General features: G+C 54.2%; 1 protein-coding gene across 8 annotated transcripts; it reads left to right on the forward strand.

Moving 5' to 3' along the window:
* The first annotated feature begins 100 nt into the window (after positions 1–100).
* KCNIP2 (potassium voltage-gated channel interacting protein 2) lies at positions 101–17745 on the forward strand. 8 transcript variants are annotated; one of them, XM_082425393.1, is made up of 10 exons: positions 102–476; positions 12812–12922; positions 13801–13854; positions 14512–14636; positions 15040–15109; positions 15278–15348; positions 15470–15577; positions 15763–15867; positions 16002–16064; positions 17278–17745. In XM_082425393.1, the coding sequence occupies exons 1-10, from the start codon at positions 404–406 to the stop codon at positions 17425–17427; spliced, it is 930 nt and encodes a 309-aa protein (XP_082281519.1). In that variant the 5' UTR covers positions 102–403; the 3' UTR covers positions 17428–17745. The 8 variants fall into 8 exon arrangements, with proteins under 8 accessions (XP_082281513.1, XP_082281519.1, XP_082281518.1 ...); XM_082425392.1 differs by having other exon boundaries at positions 103–476; positions 13756–13854; positions 16358–17745; XM_082425388.1 differs by having other exon boundaries at positions 104–476; positions 12812–12907; positions 16358–17745.
* Positions 17746–18614: the final 869 nt, after the last annotated feature.

The raw sequence follows: 18614 nt of genomic DNA on the forward strand, positions 1-18614 counted from the left end.
CTCACCCTTTCACCGGGTGCCTCCCCCGAACTGCAAAGAGGAGGGGGCGGGGGTAGGGGGAGCCAATCCCGGCAGTGCCAAAGGGGGGAGGTGGCGGTGACAGCCGCGGGGAGGGGGCGGGAGGAGAGGCGGCTCGGCTCCAGCTCCGGGCTCTTCTCCGCTCCACTCTGCCTCCGGCTCTGCGCTCACCTACTGCCCAAGCCTCACGCTCCTGCCCTAGGATCCCCAGGTGGGCCCTAGACCGCGGCGGTCCCCAGGCTCTTAGCCCAAGCGCGGACTCTCCAGCCCCCAGCCCCCGGCAGCGCACTACGCCGCCAGGGGGCGCCGTGTGAGTTCTCTATCCCAGCCACCCGGCGCCCCCTCCCACGGCCCAGGTGGGGACGGGAGGGGGGCGCCGGGGGCCATGCGGGGCCAGGGCCGTAAGGAGAGTTTGTCCGATTCCCGAGACCTGGACGGATCCTATGACCAGCTCACGGGTGAGTCAGTGGCTTGGGGGTCGGGGAAAGGAGGGTAGATTCCATTCCCTCAGACCCTTAAGCCCCTCTAACCCCTGCCAGGCCTTTACCCACACTCTGACCCATTCCCAGGTACCCTCCCGGCTGTTCTGGGCGGCAGGACACTGAGGTTCAAAGCCTTGGGTCCCGCGGCGGGGGGGGTGGAGGGGTTGGGGGCAGAGCACGTGGGCAGGTGGGGAGAGGCAGCAGGTGTGGGCATGCATGACACAAGGCTAGGAGGGTGTCTATAGTGGGAGGTGTTACGTGCGAGAGCGCCTGTCATTCTTTGTGTCTGTGTGTATGTATGTGTGTGCGCCTCCCACAGCTGGTTGCCATGTGCCCTGGGCTTGGTGACAGCCAGGGTGAGTGTGATTGTGTGTGATTGTGCAATTGTATGTCTTGTCAGATGTTTCAGTGAGGTTGTGTTGGACCCTGATTGTACTAATGAAGTTGTTTTAACCAAGTATCTGTGTTCTGTGTGCAACTCTGTGCTTTGAGTGTGTGATTTTCTGTATGAAGTGGCATGTGACTACCAGTATGCGTCAGGTCTTCACTTTAAGGTGGTATGTCTCTTTGTAAGACTTTATGACTGTGAACCTCCTGGGACAAGCATGTGTTAAAGTGGGTTGTGTTGTGTTTTAATTGTGAGACTGTGCGGGTTATATTGGTGTTTGATACTGATTGTGTACTTTCATGTGGTGATGTCTGCAGTGGGGCTCTGTGAGTGTCTATGGCATGTCTTACCCTTGCTGCTTCTCTGGCTTCCTGGGGCAGAAGGAGGTCTTTAGTGCACACCACTGCTTCCCCACGTTTTCCACAAATAGCCCGGGTCGGCCCAAGGAAGGACTCTGGTGTCCATCTACCCAGCCTGGCTTCCAGGAGCGTCACCGGCTCCTGTGGGGAGGCTTTGGTTAATGCTGGATCAGCACCCCCCCCACAAAGTATTTAGAGATCATTCTTACAACTGAAGCTCCTTCAACCCCCAACAACCCTCCCAGAACTTCACCCAAACCCAGAGGAAAACAAACCCTCTAGCCTCCCCTCCAGACCCAGAGATAGAAGCTCTAGGCCTGGGAGGTACCATGTGGCCTCCCCTTCTAAGTATCCCCCCAAACCACTTTGCTGCTCAGGCATCCTCTCTCTCCCACACTGGAGAGGTATGTGAGACCAGTACATCTGTGCCTGTGCATATTCCTGGGTTTGGTAGGCAGATCCACGTGTTTGTGTGGGTGACTGTGTCACCTTGTGTACATTTCCATATACGTGTGTTTCTGTCTCTCAGTGTGCAGCCTGCCCAAGAACTCCAACAGGGAATGGGAGTAGGGAGACTGTCTCCCCTGTGTCTGAAACAAGCTGGGGAGGTGAAGGGAGGCCATGATCCTTGTCTGTCTTGAGGAGAGTGAGGTTAAGACTTGGGGAAGAGGAGAGGACTAGGTTGTAGCGCCTTGAAAAAGTGTCTCCCTGACTAACACACCCTGGGGAGGTTCTCGTCACTATGCCCAGACTCCCAAAAGGGGGAGCCCTTCCACTCATGCAGGCCCCAGATGTGCCCTAGATGTGCCTCAGGCCTGGATGGATTCCAAAGGTCCAGGTGACTAGCTCTGCTTTAAACTGTGTTCTCACCAACTCAGGATCCTTGAGAGTAGTAAGGGCCCCAGTGCCCTCATTAGCACCACATTAATCAGTGTTTGCTTCCTGCTTTAACTGATTCTCCCCTTTAGTAGAATCATCTGCTCCCCACTTGGCTATTTGAATCAGAGACTGGGTGGAAGTGGGGAAGCCCTTGTACAGGAAGGTGCAGGAATAGAAGTGTGAATACCAGCTCTGTATGACTTTTGCTCTCTGGGCCCCATTTTGTTATCTGTAAAATGGGAAATACTACTTCCCACCTGCTTGCCCCCCAAGGGAAATAGAAAGTTCAAATGTTGACAAGCATCAAGAATCGTGTTCCACGTCATGAGCATCCTCGCTGTAGATAGCTCCACACGCAACTTGGGAAGTAGAAATAAGACTACCAGGAGCTCTCCTTTCGAAGGAGGGCTTATCTTACAGCGGGAGATAAATGGGGTTGGGAAGCCGGTGTTAAGGCGGTGGGTGTTAAGGCGGTGGGTGCTCGGAGACGCCTGAGCTGAAGCCGGATGGGGAGTCGTTGTCCGCGGTGCTGAAGCGCTTGCAAGGCGGAAGTGCAGCAGGGCCAGCCAAATTCCCAATGTTCCTTCCTTGTGCAGGCGGGATTCCTGGAATCGGACCTGGGGATTTTCTTTGGCTTCAGTCATCCCGGCCTATCAGGCTGACAGGAAGGGGGCGCTAAAGTCATACCTCAGGTCATCCTGGGTTGCCCGAGCCTCTTTCCTTACCCACTCCCACCCCAGGCTCAAAACAAATCTGGGGGAGACTTTTAGGAGAAAACAATCTGAGCCTCACCCCGCCCCGTCCCGCATCTAGCACCTCCGGGCCCGGCCTGACCTATTGGCAGTGCGGCGAGGTGGGAAAAGGCAGCGATTCGCTGCGGTCCTGTCCAAGCCGGAAGCAAGAAAAGGACTGGAGAAGATGAGGAGAGAGTTGGGACCTGGCTGGCCAAGGCCTGAGCTCGGGTCCCGGCCTGGGATCTCCGGAGTTGCGTCCCGCCGGCCATAAATATCGTTCCCGGACTGGCGCGCCCCCGTGTGGTTTTAGAGGAGCCATGCTTGCGGAGCTGATTCCAGATGAGGATGTTGCCAAATCAAGTGGCAAGGTTCCATGGAGTTCAGGGTGACTCTCGTCTCGTAAATGTAGGATTTTCAGCCAAAAATACGGGATCCCAGTCGGAGGAGTGGGATCCCCATAGGCTCTGTCAGAAGTTTTAAAGGCGTTAGTGGGTCCTGGAAGGGTTTACTTTGGGTATAACCAGATAGGGATGAGTCCAGGGCCAGGACTGTGGGTAGGGGGGCTTCTCCTCGATGCATCTGGCTGACAATCGGCATATGAGGGGAGAGCGTGAACCCGCCGGACCGGGACACAGGGACACAAAACAGTTACAAGAAAAAGATATTCAGAGCCAGAAGACAGAGACCAGTAGGGGCACGTCCCTGCCGCCCCTTTGTCACTCCAATACACTGGTCAGTTCCTCCTCTTCCCTTCTACTCTCGCGCCCATTGGTCCAGGAAGTATGGAAGTGTGGGGAGTTGCCATGACAACTGGGTCCTCTAACCCCTTCGCATCTCTGTGTCAAAATGGGAAGAGGAGGGGTGTGACAGGCAGAGAATGAGGGGATGAAGCGGGGCAATGAAAGATAATGTTCATTCCCTCTCCAGCTCCTTTTTCAAAAACCGTGGGTGCCCCCTTCCCCACCGGAAATTCAGAAAATATTCCCAGAGAAGGCTGTGAAGGAGAGTCCGTGCCGCCCCTCCCCCCCGGCCCCGCCCCGCCCCGCCCGAGTCTGGGAATTTGGGGGACGGGTGCTTCAGGCGCAGGGGCCAGGGTGAGTTCCCCTCGTGTGGCCGGGAGAAGACGGGAAGCGGAACGAGGCTCTATTGCCTGAGATCCTGGTCCTATGGGTCCGGCCCTCCCGCGCCGCCCACGCAGGGCCCACTCCGTTGGGGGCGGAGATCAGAACGCCCCGGGCTTTGGGGGCGGAGCTTGACCTCTGTGCTCACCGCAGGACCATGAACAGATGCCCCAGCAGGTGCCGGAGCCCGTTGGGGCAGGCAGCGCGATCCCTCTACCAGCTGGTGACTGGGTCGCTGTCGCCAGGTATGAGGAAGGGAGGAAAGGGCTGGACCCCTCAAAAAGTAAGCGAAGTGGGATAGGAGCCTTACAGAGGTGGGGAGAGAAAGGGCCCCTCACAGAGGTGGAAGGGGCAGGATCCTTCAAAGAAAAGTTTAAAGGGCAAGACTCCAACAGAAGTGGAACTTGGGATAGGGTCCCGTAAAGAGAAGGTGGAGGACATAGGGGTCTTCAAAGAGGAAAGGAGAAGGGGCATCATGGTCCCTCACAATGGTGGAAGAGGGGGCAGGGCTCCTTACTGAGAGCAGAGGTGGGGGCCTCAAGCAGGTGGATGTAAGAGGCAAGGCCCCTCACAGGGATGAAGGGAGGAAGCTTGCAGCAGAGCAGGGAAAAGGCAAAGCTCTTTACCCAATTGCTTAGTTTAATGGGATCTTAAGATGAGTAGGGGCAGTGTGCAGAAGGAAAAAATCCTGAGGTGGGACTGGACCAACATGAACTCAGCTAGTGAGTTTATGCATGATGGATGGATAGACTTGTGTGGCATAAGGATTGTATGTCACCGTTTTGTCTATCTCTGGGAGTCTGTATTAAGGGGGTTTGTGCCTCAATGGGGTTGTGATCACTGGGGCTGTGCACCCCTAGGGTTACGTATCCCTGGAATTCTGTGACACTAAGACTGCATGTACCTGGAGTTCTGTGCTTTAGAGTTGGGTTGGGGGTTCCTGAGTCACACTAAGTTAGCTCTATAGACTTCATAAGGTTGTACCTTGGTGTGGGATTTGTGGAATTTATGACATGGATTGTGGGTATTATATCATGGCACTGCTGAGATTATGGACACCTCCACTTGGGTTTCCTTAGAGCTGCCTGGGCAGGGCCCACAGAACCCAGCATCTCCTCCCCACCTGACCTGGGGAGACCAAAACATCCTAGCCTGGTGGCACTCTGGGATCTGTAGTTCTCTGGCTCTCTGCACAGTATCCCCTTGAGCCCCTGGAGTATAAGCAGGCCTCTCCTTACAATGTGCTCCCAGAAGGAGAGGAGATGGTGCTAAGCCAAAGCCATGCTTGGATGTCTCTTGGGAAGCATGTGTCCTCCAAGCCCCCTGCTTGGGCCTGTCTCAAGTGACAGATGGCTGGAGCCAGGCGGGGCCAGCTCTCAATCATAGCAGGCATGACTTCTAGGCCCTGAAACAGCCCCAGGGCCTAGGGAGGTCATTAATTACCTGATGCAGCTGGGGGCTGCTCTGTCTTCTGGCCTGGCTGGGGATGGAGTGGGGCTGGAGGGCTGACAGAAGGGTCTTTACTGGTTGGGTTCTTCACTAGGGGAGCAAGGGCAGATGGGAAAGTGGGACAGTTACATACTATGGGCCCCCTTCATTCGGCAGTATTTCTCTGGGTTTGAACTTCGGGAGGTAAATAACTAAATGATAGGTGTATCTCCGTGGTGAGATTTGAGGGATCTAAGGGAGGGCTCACCTAATGCTTCAAGATAGTTTTCCCTTCAGCCCTCACTCTGCTTGAAGTGTTTTCATTAAGACTTCACTCCTCTGGGTGGAGAGCAAAGTGGCACAGGGATGCTTGGGGAGGACAGACCTGGGCAACTTTCTCACAGAGCCCAGAGACTTGAGAGGTCTCAGTGGGGGGAAGAGAGAGCCTGAAAAACAACTTGCTCTTTCACTTATATCAGATTCTCTCACCAGAGGCCTCGTTGATTTAGGACCTTGAGTCCTGTGAGGCTGGGTCAAGGTCTCTGAAGGTTGAGGGTGAGGGTGAGAGAAAGAAGAGGAGGGTCCGCAGACAGGACAACCGGCTAAACCGCTGTCAACCTGTCCATCTGTGAATCAGCAGCAGAGAGCAAGGAAATGCTGCTGTGCTGCCTCTTTCCAATCAAATAGCCTGGCTTGGCATTCAAGGCTCCATGGAATCTGCCCCTTTCTGGTCTTATCACTCATAGCTCCCCCAATACGAACTAAGCTGCAGTCACTCAGGATTCCTTGACACCTCCACACACGTTGGAGAGACAGCCTGAGGGAGCTGGCAGATCACTGGTTCTGGTTCAAGTCTCGACCTATCCTTTATCATCTGTGTTATCTTGGGGCAATCACTTCTCTGAGCTTCAGTTCCTTCATCTGCAAAATGGGTATACTGCTACTCAATCTGACCATTTCAGCTGTAAACACAGGAATAATAGACCCTATCCCTCAGGTCTATTATGAGGACTAAATGAGATAACATGTGTAAAGTATCAAGGACAAAAAACATGCTCAATAAATGTTGGTCCCTTTGTTAAGGCAGACTGTTGACATTTTAGCCATCCTTTAAGAACCAGCTCAAAAAATACCCGCTCCAGGTTTTTCCTGGGCTCCCAGGTAGAAGACTAGAGCTCATTTCATGGCCTGCTTTGAACAGTTCCTACCACATAGTAGGCACACAACAAATATTTTTTGAATGAGTAGATACCTTATAGTTCTGTCAGTGGGCTGTCTCTCCCTGCCCAGGAGAGCCAGAACCCTGTTTGGTTCACCTTTGTTCCACAGGCACCAGCTCAGAGCCTGGCATTCAATTTGTATATGTCCAATTTTTTAACATCTTTGCCCTCTAGGAGCTTGGAATCTAATTGAGGAAACAGGACTGATCCAGAAAGACCTGAGTTCAAACTTGCAACATCTCCTCTTAGCTAGGTGACCTTGAGCAAGTTCCTTTACCTTTCTGGGCCTCATTTACCTCATCAGTGAAATGGGCACAATACTATTCACTCTGCCTACCTCATGGGGTTGTCATGAGAAGACATGGAAATAACAATGTTTGTGGAAATGCTTTGTAAATTGCTGAGATATGTAAGGGGGGAGTATAATATTATTAATAATGGCAGTAAACAATTATAAGCAATTACTCTGTGCTAGGAATTATTCTAACAGCTTTCCGTGTATTAGTTCATTTAGGAGGGCCTAGCAACCATATGAGGTAGGAAACCGAGGCACACAGAGATTAAGAACTTTCCCAGTTAATTCCAAGGGGCAGAGCTGGGATTTGAACCCAGGGAGTCTGGCACCCTGGCCCACACTGTTACCTACCATGCTATGCTGCCTCCTTTTACTGTTCCCACTGATAACATTACAGACTTAGGTGCTGAGTTTTGAGGGCCCAGTGGGCTACCATAGAATTTCAGGTAGCTGGGAGCCTGCTGAGGGCTGGAGGCTCTGAAGGGAAGGGAATTTAAGCTGTCTCTAAAGGACAGGTAAGAACTGTAGGATAGGAGAGCAAAAGGGAGTTCATTCCAGGCAGAGGGAATAGCAGGAGCAAAGCCACAGAGATAGCACTGAGTTTGGTGTGTTTGGGGGACAGTGAGGAGGCGAAACTGGCTCAAAAATAGGGATCTGCTGATGAGGGTTGGGGAAGGGTATTAAATGCCAGGCATGGATTTTGGACGATGAGAGGGAGATGCTTGCTCATTTCATCTGTAAACCTGTAACCTCCAAAGGTGTGAGAAGCCAAAAACAGTCCCTGAGTTGACTTCTTCCTGGGGGAGGGAGGGGGGACAAGCAGAGGACCAAGTCTGCCGGAGGCATACCCTCCTTCCCAAGGATGTTGGAAGGGTTGGTGGAGAGGGAAGGGGTAAGATACGGTGTGAGATGGATGCCTGACCCCCCAGTGGTGGCCATGTAGAACTGCAGATCCGTGAACCTCAAATGAAGCAGTAGGGACTAGCCCCCATCCCCACCCCCACCCAACAGTTGAGGCTGAAACACATCCCAGAGCTGGATGAGGTGGCAAGGGTCCTTTGGGTTAATCCCCCTAAACTGGGCCTCCTGTGTGGGCAAGCTGTCTATGAAAGGAGCCAGTGTAGCGTGGTGGTTTAGAGCACAGGCTGAGTCAGGCTGGGTTAAAATTGAGCTCTGACACTTATTGATCTTGGAGATTTTCTTAAGCTCCTTTTGTCTAGTTTTCCCACCCATAATGTGGGTATAACAGTACCTCTTTCATAGGTTTATTGTGAAAATTCAATGTGATCATGTCTGTAAGCACATAGCACATTATCTAGCACATACTGAGTGCTCAATCCCTAGCCAGCTGTGGCAGTAACCCAGAGGCTCTTATCTTCTGGCTCCCTGGTTCTGCAAGCCTCTCCCCACCCCACTACAGACACCACCGCCGCCTTCACCACCACCTTGAGGGAGACGGGAAGACGGGGGAGGGGCTCCAGGAATACACCGGGGCTGTGTGGCTCCCTTGGAAGGTTCAGATTTCCCTCCTACTCTGGGTTTCTCCATCAGCTCAGTAAAGATTCCCAAAGAACAGGGAGGGTTTTGGCAGCTCCTGGGTGAGGCCCCTGCCAGGAGGAAAGGAAGAGCACATCCCTCCTCTCCCAAGGAGCTTGATTCTCTGGGTCCCAAAGGCAGCTGCAATAAGTCCCCTCCCCAGAGGGTCATGATAGGGCTAAGCGGCTGTTTTCCTGCCCAGGCTACTGGACCTAATCCTCCCTCCCTTGGGCCTCAGTTTCCCTGTGGCCTGTGGGAAGAGAGTGCTTCCCGCCTCTCAGTCTCCATGGCAAACGCAATCGATGGTGGTGGTGTCCTCCTGACTGGAGAGGTCACCACCTTCTCCTCCCTTATATTCTCATACACTTTCATGCAGATACAATTACACAACCACCACAGACCCATACTCCTAATTATATGACACATCCATACTACCAATCTTCAGACCCACATGCCACACCCTGCTAAAATACAGATACCTCACACCCCATACACACTCAGAAATACTCCAATACACTCTCACACACACACCCCACAGACACCCAGGTTACATACCCATATACACCACACACACTCCTAGGACAGGTGCACAATCATGTGTAAACACACACACAGACACACGTAAGAGGAGGTACACATACTCTCCATACACATACAGGAATATACACACAAGAAAACACTCAGACACCCATAACATATTCTGACCCACACATCTATTACTTATGCATGTGCAGCTCCTAGTTTCACACACACACACACACACACACACACACACACACCCTGCCCTTCCCTGCCTTCTCTCTAAGCACAGGTCTTCCCTCTGCCCCCTCTCTTTGGCACAGAGTAGCCACAGGGTGTCTGAGGGAAGCTCTCTCAGGGGCAGAGGCAAGGCACTGCCCCCCTTCTCTGGTCTGGCCTGGCCCGTAGCCTTCACACCAAAAGCTCCGGAGGAGATACCAATCCACAGGCAGAAGTGGCCCCGTGAAGAGGAAGAGGCTGTGGCTTGGAGGCTGTGGCTGGGAGGCCTGTGGGGAGGCGGGGGGAGGGGGAGAGGGAGGAGATCCGGGGAGCGAGAGGGGGAGGGAGACTGTGGGCAGTCCTACTCAGGCTGGGGAGCCTGAGGGGGAGGAAGTGTGAGTAGGGAGGGCCAGCCTCAGCCTGTGGGGCCATGCCCCAGGCCCACCATGAACCTGGAAGGGCTGGAGATGGTCGCTGTGCTTGTGGTCCTCGCCCTGTTTGTCAAGGTCCTGGAGCAGTTTGGCCTCTTTGAGCCTGTCTCCTTGGAAGGTAACCCAGGTGTCTGGGCATGTCTGGCCTGCTGGCTAGAAGGACAGTGGCCCGCAGGGTTGGGGAGAAGATTACTCTGACTTTATGACTGGGGTGAGGGCTGCAGGGGTAAGCAGGTTAGTGATGGGATGGGGCATCTGGGGGAGGGGAGGAGAGGAGTTGGGGGAACAGGACATCTGGGAGAGGCAAAGAGGGGGACTCAAGGAGTGGATCTGGGGGAGGTGAGGAGGGAATCTGGGGGATTGGGTGTCTGAGGGAGGTGAAGAGAGAGGGCCAGGAGCCAGGGAGGTGATGAGGGGGTACAGCATGGGGGGACTGGGATTGAGAATAAGGGTAAACTGGGGGGAATGAGGAAAAGTCTGGAGACAGGCAGGGGTATCTGGAATAGAGGAAGGAGGTTCCAGGGGTCCTGAGATAACACCAGACTTCTGGGGAGTCCCTTTTGGGGCCAGGGACCCACAACGGCTCTGAAGATGTGTGTGACTCTCCACACCTCCATCCTTGCAGGCGTGGGTTACAGGGTGTGTGTGGACTCAGTGTGTGAGAGATACAGGGGGTGTGGCTGTGTGTTCACGTGTGTGAGAAAGGACAAAACGTATGACTACTTGAGCCTGTGTATGTGACAGGGGTGTGATTTAATGTGTCTGAGTGACAGAGTGTGTCGCTTTATGAGATGGCAGATGTGACTGTGCCTGAGGGGCACGGAGTGTGTGGCTGAGCCTCTTTGGGCATCTGATTGTGTGTGTGGCTATTCCCAGAGTTCCCTGATGAAATACCAGCTCCATACCCAAGGCTAGGGATGGGGTGGGTTCTGGAGGGACAGGAGTGGGATCACTGTGAATGAGACATTCATAGACAAATCTGGTAGGAGAGTGAGGGGTGGATCAGATCAGGGACCCTGCCTCCCAAACCGCCTTGCCTCTCCCAGGTCCTCTCAGGATCTAAGGGCAGAATGGGTTCCAGAGTCTGGACATTGGGAGTGGGAAGGCAATTCTCCACCCAACCCCAATGTCAGGTGGGGAGAGTGATACTGGAGGTAGAGAGGGGAACATGTTCTGCCTCCCCAGGGAGTTTTAGCCTCTCCCTCTTCTTCATGCCAAGACCTGTGCAGCTCGATAGCATGGCTACAGGAAAACAGGCAAGAACCATGATAAGAGGACTGCAGGGTAGACACCTGGGAGAACTGAAAAAATGTGAAAGGAGCTAGGGAAGAAGGTCCGTGAATTGCCTGCTCTAGGGTTCTGTAAGAGCAGAAAACTCCTAGTCTACCCTCCATCCTCTGCTGCATTTATTGGGGTGGGGTGGGGTGGGTCGCAGGGATTGGTCCTAGATGAACTGGGATTCATCCAGTCCTGGAAAGATTGTCAGTTGGGCTCTAACTTTCCATCCCCTTTAGACTATTGGTGGGAAGGGGGGAGGCATCCTGTCTGCTGAAGTCACCCCCTTTCTCTTCCCACCTTCTGAGGAGCCTAGAGGAGACTGAGTCCTTGGAGCAGGCAGGGGACCAGATGGGGGGATGTGTGAAGAGGGGGAGGTTGGGAGAGGCAGGGGGAGCCATCCCGCAGTCCAGAGGCTACTACACCACCAGAGGCCCCAGGCACAATCAGCTTCGGGAAACCAAAGTCCAGGCTAATGGAACCCTGGGCCAGAGGCCAGGCCGCCATCGATCCCTCACTCAGCTCACTGCCTCCCTCCCACCTCTCCATAGCTCCTGGGGAGAGAGGACAAATGGGAGGGAGAGGAGGCGCTGACTTCAAGCAGTTCCCTCCTGGGAGCACAGCATCTTCCTGAGGGTGGAGCCGGCTTGGGAGGCAGGGCCTGCAAGGGAGCTGGGGTGCCAATCTACAACTAAAGGAAATTGGGCCCCTCCAGGAATGGACTGAGGCCAGCTTCAGTCAGTATGCCAGGTCCAGTGAGCTCTGACCCTGGAGTCTGGAGGTGGGTGCAGCCAGGAGACAGACACACAACAGGAACTTGGAGGGTCTCTCTGGGATACAATTAGAGCCATAGGACACATGTGTAAATAAGAGGAAGTGAGGGGAACTGTGATCAGTGGGCTCCGGGTAGTCCCACATTACAACAAAATACTCATCTCCAAGGTCTGTCATTGCCTCAAAGTTTGCTATCATTTCACCTTCAAAGAGTAAGCCATACTAGAAAAGACTGGGAAGGGACACACTTTTAGGGCGGATGAGTTCGCTGAGAACTCTGTTCTGCTGGCGGGAAGATTCTAGGTGCCTTGGAATGAGGGGTTATAGGAAAGAAAGGTGGGGGTGTACCCAGGGCAAATGCAGGTTCTGTGGGTGAGGTGCAGTCTTAGGTATCTGGGTGCCATGGGCACCTAGGTCACAATATGATATGGGCATGTGTGTGGTGACCTTGATATGTCATGGTGACCACACTGTGATGTGATGTCCCAGGGTCATTGTGTGTTCTTGTGTGGTTTGATCATGCTGTGTGTAAGATGGCCTGTATGGTTCCTAATGTATGTCTGTCATGTTTTTCCCAGGTCAGTCACATTTGTATATGTTTGTATTAAGAAGTACTAGGTCAAAGTGTGTATGTCTGTGTGTGTGTGTGTGCATGTGTTGGGAGGCCACTGGGTATGAATGAGGTACTAGGTATCAAGCGGTCCTTGTGTGGCATCCATCACTCTGATTTATCACACTATGTATGCACACCTGTCACTGTGTGTGTGTGTGAGAGAGGCAGGCAGCCCCCGGGTTGGACATCACCCTCAGAGGTCCAGCTGTAGCACTGGAGCCAAGGACGCTGGGTCAACAAAGACTGAGGCCAATGCTACTCCACCCCCCCGCCCCGGCCACCTCGCTGTTCCCAGCTGTGTCCCTTTATACAAAATGCCGAGCCACCTTGGTGGACTCTCCATGCCTGTGAAACCCACTGGACTCCCCTAACCGGCCCCAGCTACTCTCACCATTACCCACCCCCCATTTTCCCCCAACACCCGCCCCCAGCCGGGGTTGCTTTGTGATGGTGGGGAGGGTACAGGGAACAGAGGGACAGTGGGGTTAATGTACCTTCCTGGGGTCTTCTCTCTTCCCAGGCCACCCTCCAGGGCCCACTAAAAAAGCGCTGAAGCAGCGGTTCCTCAAGCTGCTGCCTTGCTGCGGGCCCCAAGCCCTGCCCTCAGTCAGTGAAAGCAAGTGCCTCTCCTGTGCTTCCGGGGGTGGGGCCCGTATGTGTCGGGGTGTGACCGGTGTGAGGGGAGCCGGCCGGCGTGAGTGTGTGTGGGCGTGACCAATGTGGCGGAGGTGGGCTGGGCACTGGCTGACCAGGAGTGTGAGGGGGCGTAGCTACGCAGCGCAGAGCGGAATGTGTGGGCGTGGTCAGTTTGGAGGCGGGGCCTGAGTGTGTGGGCCATCTGGGTGTGCGAAATGGGCAGGATCTGGGTGTTTGGGCGTGGTCAGTGTGACAGGCTGAGGCCACTCTGAGCCTGTGTGAGTGTGGCCAGTGTGGCAGGGGTGGGACCAGGCGGCTGTGAGGGTCTGTGCGTGGCTCAGCTGGGGTTAGTGTCTGGCCGCCCTCCCCGCCCCTGGGCATGTTTTGGGCCTTGAGATGTAGGTCACCAGTGCCTTGACTAGATGGATGCAAGTGTAATGATGGAGCCCGCCTTCCTCCAGATGCCAGGATACTTGAGTTTCCTAGTACCAGCCTGGTCCCCAGTTGAGTGACCAAGCTTTGTCTGTAGGCCTCAGTTTCCTCATTTGGGCTTTGCCCACCTCACAGGATTATACATACTGCATCTTTGCAAGCTATAAAGGCCCGGTTTGTACTCATTTGAGAAGGTCGTTGTGTTTGATTCTGCTGGGTCCCACAATGGGGGTCGATTCGGAAAAAGGGCAGGGGGATGAGCGCGGGGTCCGATTCGTGTGTGTCTGTGCTCATTCGTTACGTGTGCCTCTGTGCGCGTGGGAGGCTGGGGTGTGTGCACTGTAACACGCAGGTCTGTGAGATTTGCTGTGAGTGTGAGGGGCGAGGTGTGTGCAGCTGGCCGGGTCCTCCGCTTTCTCGGTGACAGTTCGCTCCCTTCAGCATTAGCCGCCCCAGCCTCCCTCCGCCCCCACAGACCCCGCCCGCTGGACCCAGGTGACTTACTCTCCTGGTGGGGGCGGGGGCGGGGGACTTCGGGAGCCTGGGGTGGGGGCACCTGCCTGGGGACTGGATGTTGGGAACAGGGGCGGGGCTGATACGGGGCCAGGGGTGGTGGCCTTCTCTAAGGCACACTAGGGGTGTGGCAGGAGTGGGGTGTGGAGGGGGCTTGGCTGGAGCTGGGCGGGGCATGGCTCGGGCATGGCTGTGATAGGCGGGGCTTGGCTGGAGGGAAGGATCTGGGCGGGGCAAGGGTGAGACTGGGCGGATCTGAGTTGGTAAGCGGAGGCCCAGGGCTCGAACCCTCAGAAGCCCCCTCTCTAACCCAATTTTCCTACTCCTGGCCTTTTGGGACGAAGACGGGGCTGGGGGCCTTCCCCTCCAACCAGGGATCAAGGGCCCAGGGGCCAGCGCTGACTCAGACCCCGGGCTCTGGGGCCAGGCCTGGCCTTGCGCTGGGCCCGCTGATATACCTCGAAGCCGACCAGCATCATCTTTCCTTGCCTTGATGTCCTTGGCTCTGGGTCCGGGGAACTGGCAGGCTGGTCTCCGGCGTCGGATATGGGGGGATGGATGGTTCAGTGATTTTGAAGAGGGGTCGTGGGGGACAGGCCTGAGGCGCGGCTGTCCCCCCCAACCGCCCCCACCCCGCAGACAGCGTGGAGGATGAGTTTGAACTGTCCACCGTGTGTCACCGGCCCGAGGGTCTGGAGCAGCTGCAGGAGCAAACCAAGTTCACGCGCAAGGAGCTGCAGGTCCTGTACCGTGGTTTCAAAAACGTGAGTGCAAAGCTGAACCAAACTGGGGAGGGGCAGGGCCTATCCAGGGCTTTTCTGAAAGGTTGGCCTGGAGGCTTTGAGGAGTGACAGGGGAGGGGAGGAGAAGGGACAGCTACCCTTCCACCACAGACCGAACTTCTAGATAGGAGTTCCTGCTGGTTTGAGAAGGGGCGGAGCCTGTAGATTGGTCTGTCAGTTCTGTGTTTTTTATTTGTGCGCTTGGGAGAAGTCTTTCCTCCAGGAGAAGAGCTACATGGTGAGCCCCCTGGAGACACGAAGATTTCCCCTCTCTTTGGGAGTCTCTGGACAGGGAGGGTTGGGTGGGAACGTGGGTGGGGGCGGTGAGTGGAAGGGGGTTTTGTCTCTTCCTTCAGTCTGGTTTCCTTCCCTACGCTACCCCCAGGAATGTCCCAGCGGAATTGTCAATGAGGAGAACTTCAAGCAGATTTACTCCCAGTTCTTTCCTCAAGGAGGTGAGGGGACAAGTCCTGAGAGGAAGCAGCTGTCCATCTCTAGGCTGACTTGAGGAGAGGGCTGGAAATGCCAAGTGAATGGGGTTTGAGGAGCCCCATAGAGGTAGGGAGGTAGGAAGTCCTCTCCTGTCTGGAAGCCAAGCTTACTCATCCACACTTATCCTGCAGACTCCAGCACATATGCCACTTTTCTCTTCAATGCCTTTGACACCAACCATGATGGCTCAGTCAGTTTTGAGGTGAGCTGGAGACTGTGGGCCAGGGAAGCATGTTTCCTGGGGCTTCAGGGCCAGGCCAAACCCAGAGAGAGGGTTGGGTGAAAGGTATCAGAAGACCCATTTTCCCCTGCCTCCTTCCTAGGACTTTGTGGCTGGTTTGTCAGTGATTCTTCGGGGAACCACAGATGACAGGCTGAACTGGGCCTTCAACCTGTATGACCTCAACAAGGATGGCTGCATCACCAAGGAGGTACAAGGCAACTGAACAGCTGGAGGGGTTGTATGTGTGCGGGCAGGTGTAAAGGACCCATAGGAGGGATATATGACCCACATATACATCACCAGCAAGGGGTGGGGTCTGCCCTAGGCTCTAGGCCTTCTAGTTTGGAGGCTGGAGGCTCTGAGGAGGGATCCTCTTCTCTCTCGGCCTAACAGGAAATGCTTGATATCATGAAGTCCATCTATGATATGATGGGCAAGTATACGTATCCTGCACTCCGGGAGGAGGCCCCAAGGGAACACGTGGAGAGCTTCTTCCAGGTGCCTGGGACTGGGTAGGCTGGGTTTTAGAGTGAAGGGAAGGAGGTGAGGTCCCAGAAGGGAACTTACCCAAGTTCTGCCTGCCTCTCTCCTGTCATCCCTCCTGTTTTCCCTACCTGACTACCTTTTTGCAGAAGATGGACAGGAACAAAGATGGCGTGGTGACTATTGAGGAATTCATTGAATCTTGTCAAAAGGTACAGGGCCCTGCCCTCTACATTTCCCTGGTCTGGACTCAGGGCCTGATTCAATGATGTAGGAGAAGGCTCCTTTGGGCAGAGTACTATTTCCCTAACTCACTGCCGCCTCTGAATCTTTTCCTTCATAACTTGGGGAGGCCTGTCCCTTTCCCACCTCTCTGGGTGTCTCCTTCCTCACTGCCTCTCTCTGTCTCTGAACGTCCCCATTTCTGAGTCAGTGTTCTTCTCCCTGTCTCTGATAAGCTCTTTTTCTTTCTCTCCAATCTGCCTCTCTCCCACCATGGCTACAGGACGAGAACATCATGAGGTCCATGCAGCTCTTTGACAATGTCATCTAGCTCCCCAGGAGAGGGGGTCAGTTGTCCTGGGGGGACCATGCTCTAGCCCTAGTCCAGGTGGACCTCACCTTTCTCTTCCCAGGTCTGTCCTCATCCTAGCTCTACCCTGGGGTCTATAGGAGTCCAAGAGCCTGGGGATTCAGTCCAGATTGCTGGAGCTGAGGGGGCTAGGGAGTGGGCAGAGTGTATCTGTGGGGTGTTCCCAACTCCCAACAGCTCCCCCTTCCTGCCTGAAACTCAGTGCTGAGGGTGCCCCTGCTATAGGAATTGAGTGGTCCTTCCCCTTCCACCCCCACTTGAGAAACCACAACGCTAGACAAAATGTCTCCTGCTATGGTGCTTCCCCCATCCCTGATCTCATAACCATTTCCCCTAAGACTCCGTTATCAGAAAGGCTGTTCTGTCCTTGGCACTGACTGGTCTTTCAGACCAGGGCCTTTGAGAGCCCTGTAGTAGGTGGACAGGAATGTAGAGGGAGTAATCTTGGGCCTGAGCCAGTGCTTAGGTCCTAGGAGGTAGCTGGGGTAGAGAACAGAAGGGCCTGGGGATTATCAGTGAGAGCATGCCAGGCTATAGCTTTGAGCTCTACAGGTCTGCCATTCCAAGCTGTCAGAATATAAATTTCCAGGCTCTTCAGAAGACCTTGTTTCCTTGGAAATACCCCAGAAAATTTCCAAGTATCCCAGGAGAGTCTGAGATCCTGGTGTTTGGCTCATCCCTGGAATTCCCTCCTCTCCTCCCTTCCTGTTTGTGTAGTGGTGGTGGCAGCAGGGGGAAGATAGGTGGGAGCTGTCTTGGCTGATACCTGCCGAAGTTTCAGCCTACCCTCTCTGATGGCTACAGCTTAAGTTTTCATTTGCCATTTCCTCTAGACTTGGAGGCACAGAGTAAGTCAGGGACCACACAGTGGATGCCTTAGAAGAAAAAGGAAGGAAGGAGGCAGGCATAGATTTGAACCCAGTGTGGGGGCATTTATTAGACTCTGTGATATACCCAGGCTCTATTCCTGCCCCCCGATATAGCCTCCTCATTGCCCACCCAGAGTCTCCTCTTGCTCTATTCAATCTACCCAGAGATGCCCCTGAGCACACCTTGAAGGCAGGGACCATAGGACCCAGGTCCCACCTCACTGTCAGCACCGCTGCCGTGCCGCCACCCCTTAATATATCTGCTTGTCCCATTTAGCTCACTCTCCCAGTCAGCTGTGATCTGAGGGGGAGGGTCCCCAGGGAGCCCCCTTTCCTATCAGAACACTGTTGACTGCTTTGCATTTTTGGTTCCTCTGTAATTTTTGTAAAATAAGAAGTATACCAGATCCAATAAAACACAATGGCTATGCACAGGCTCTGTCTCTGCCTTTTTGTCTCTCCTACCCCGCACATAACTCGCAACCCATAATTCATACAGCCTTTTGGATTCCAGAGAAAATACTTCCTTTCCTATAGTATGGCCAACCCTTGGCAGGAGATCAAGACACAGGTTCTGGAAGGGTTGGAAACCTACTGGACCTCAGAGAGGCCCCCAAATCTCCCTCCCACATCCTTAGAGGAGACAAGGAAGAGAAAGGTGATTGATGTCCTGAAGACTATGCCAAACAAGCTGTCTTTTGGCTAAACATTCTTACAAGTGGAATCCAGAATTTCTAATTTACAGACATCTTAGTTAATTTCAAAGTGCTTTTTTTTTTTTTTTTTTTAAATTTTATTTATTTATTTTATTTATGGCTGTGTTGGGTCTTCGTTTCTGTGCCAGGGCTTTCTCCAGCTGTGGCAAGCGGGGGCCACTCTTCATCGCGGTGCGCGGGCCTCTCACTATCGCGGCCTCTCTCGTTGCGGAGCACAGGCTCCAGACGCGCAGGCTCAGTAATTGTGGCTCGCGGGCCCAGTTGCTCCGCGGCATGTGGGATCTTCCCAGACCAGGGCTTGAACCCGTGTCCCCTGCATTGGCAGGCAGATTCTCAACCACTGTGCCACCAGGGAAGCCCCAAAGTGCTTTCTTTTGAGAGGGGAATTCTCTTTAGTTTCTAATGAAAGTTCCTTTGTATAAACATCCCAACCTTGCCTCTAGCAGGGAGGTACGTTTGTGTCTATACTCCAGCCAAGAATGATGGGGGAGCAGATGAAGTGGACCCAGGGCAGGTCACTGTGGAGCAGGTGACACAAAGGGTAATAGAAACTTCCTGTGTGGGGTGGGAACCTTTCTTTGTTCT

This window comes from Balaenoptera physalus (genome assembly GCF_965194825.1).
Source record: "Balaenoptera physalus genome assembly, chromosome: 14".
Classification (NCBI taxonomy): domain Eukaryota; kingdom Metazoa; phylum Chordata; class Mammalia; order Artiodactyla; family Balaenopteridae; genus Balaenoptera; species Balaenoptera physalus.

What these genes read in the sequence shown, in the direction of transcription:
- KCNIP2 (XM_082425393.1), top strand. Translation starts at nt 404, where the DNA reads ATGCGGGGCCAGGGCCGTAAGGAGAGTTTGTCCGATTCCCGAGACCTG. An exon ending in ACCCCGCCCGCTGGACCCAG is followed by an intron (nt 13,855 to 14,511) that starts GTGACTTACTCT and finishes CCCACCCCGCAG; the next exon opens with ACAGCGTGGAGGATGAGTTT. An exon ending in TCATTGAATCTTGTCAAAAG is followed by an intron (nt 16,065 to 17,277) that starts GTACAGGGCCCT and finishes CATTTCCTCTAG; the next exon opens with ACTTGGAGGCACAGAGTAAG.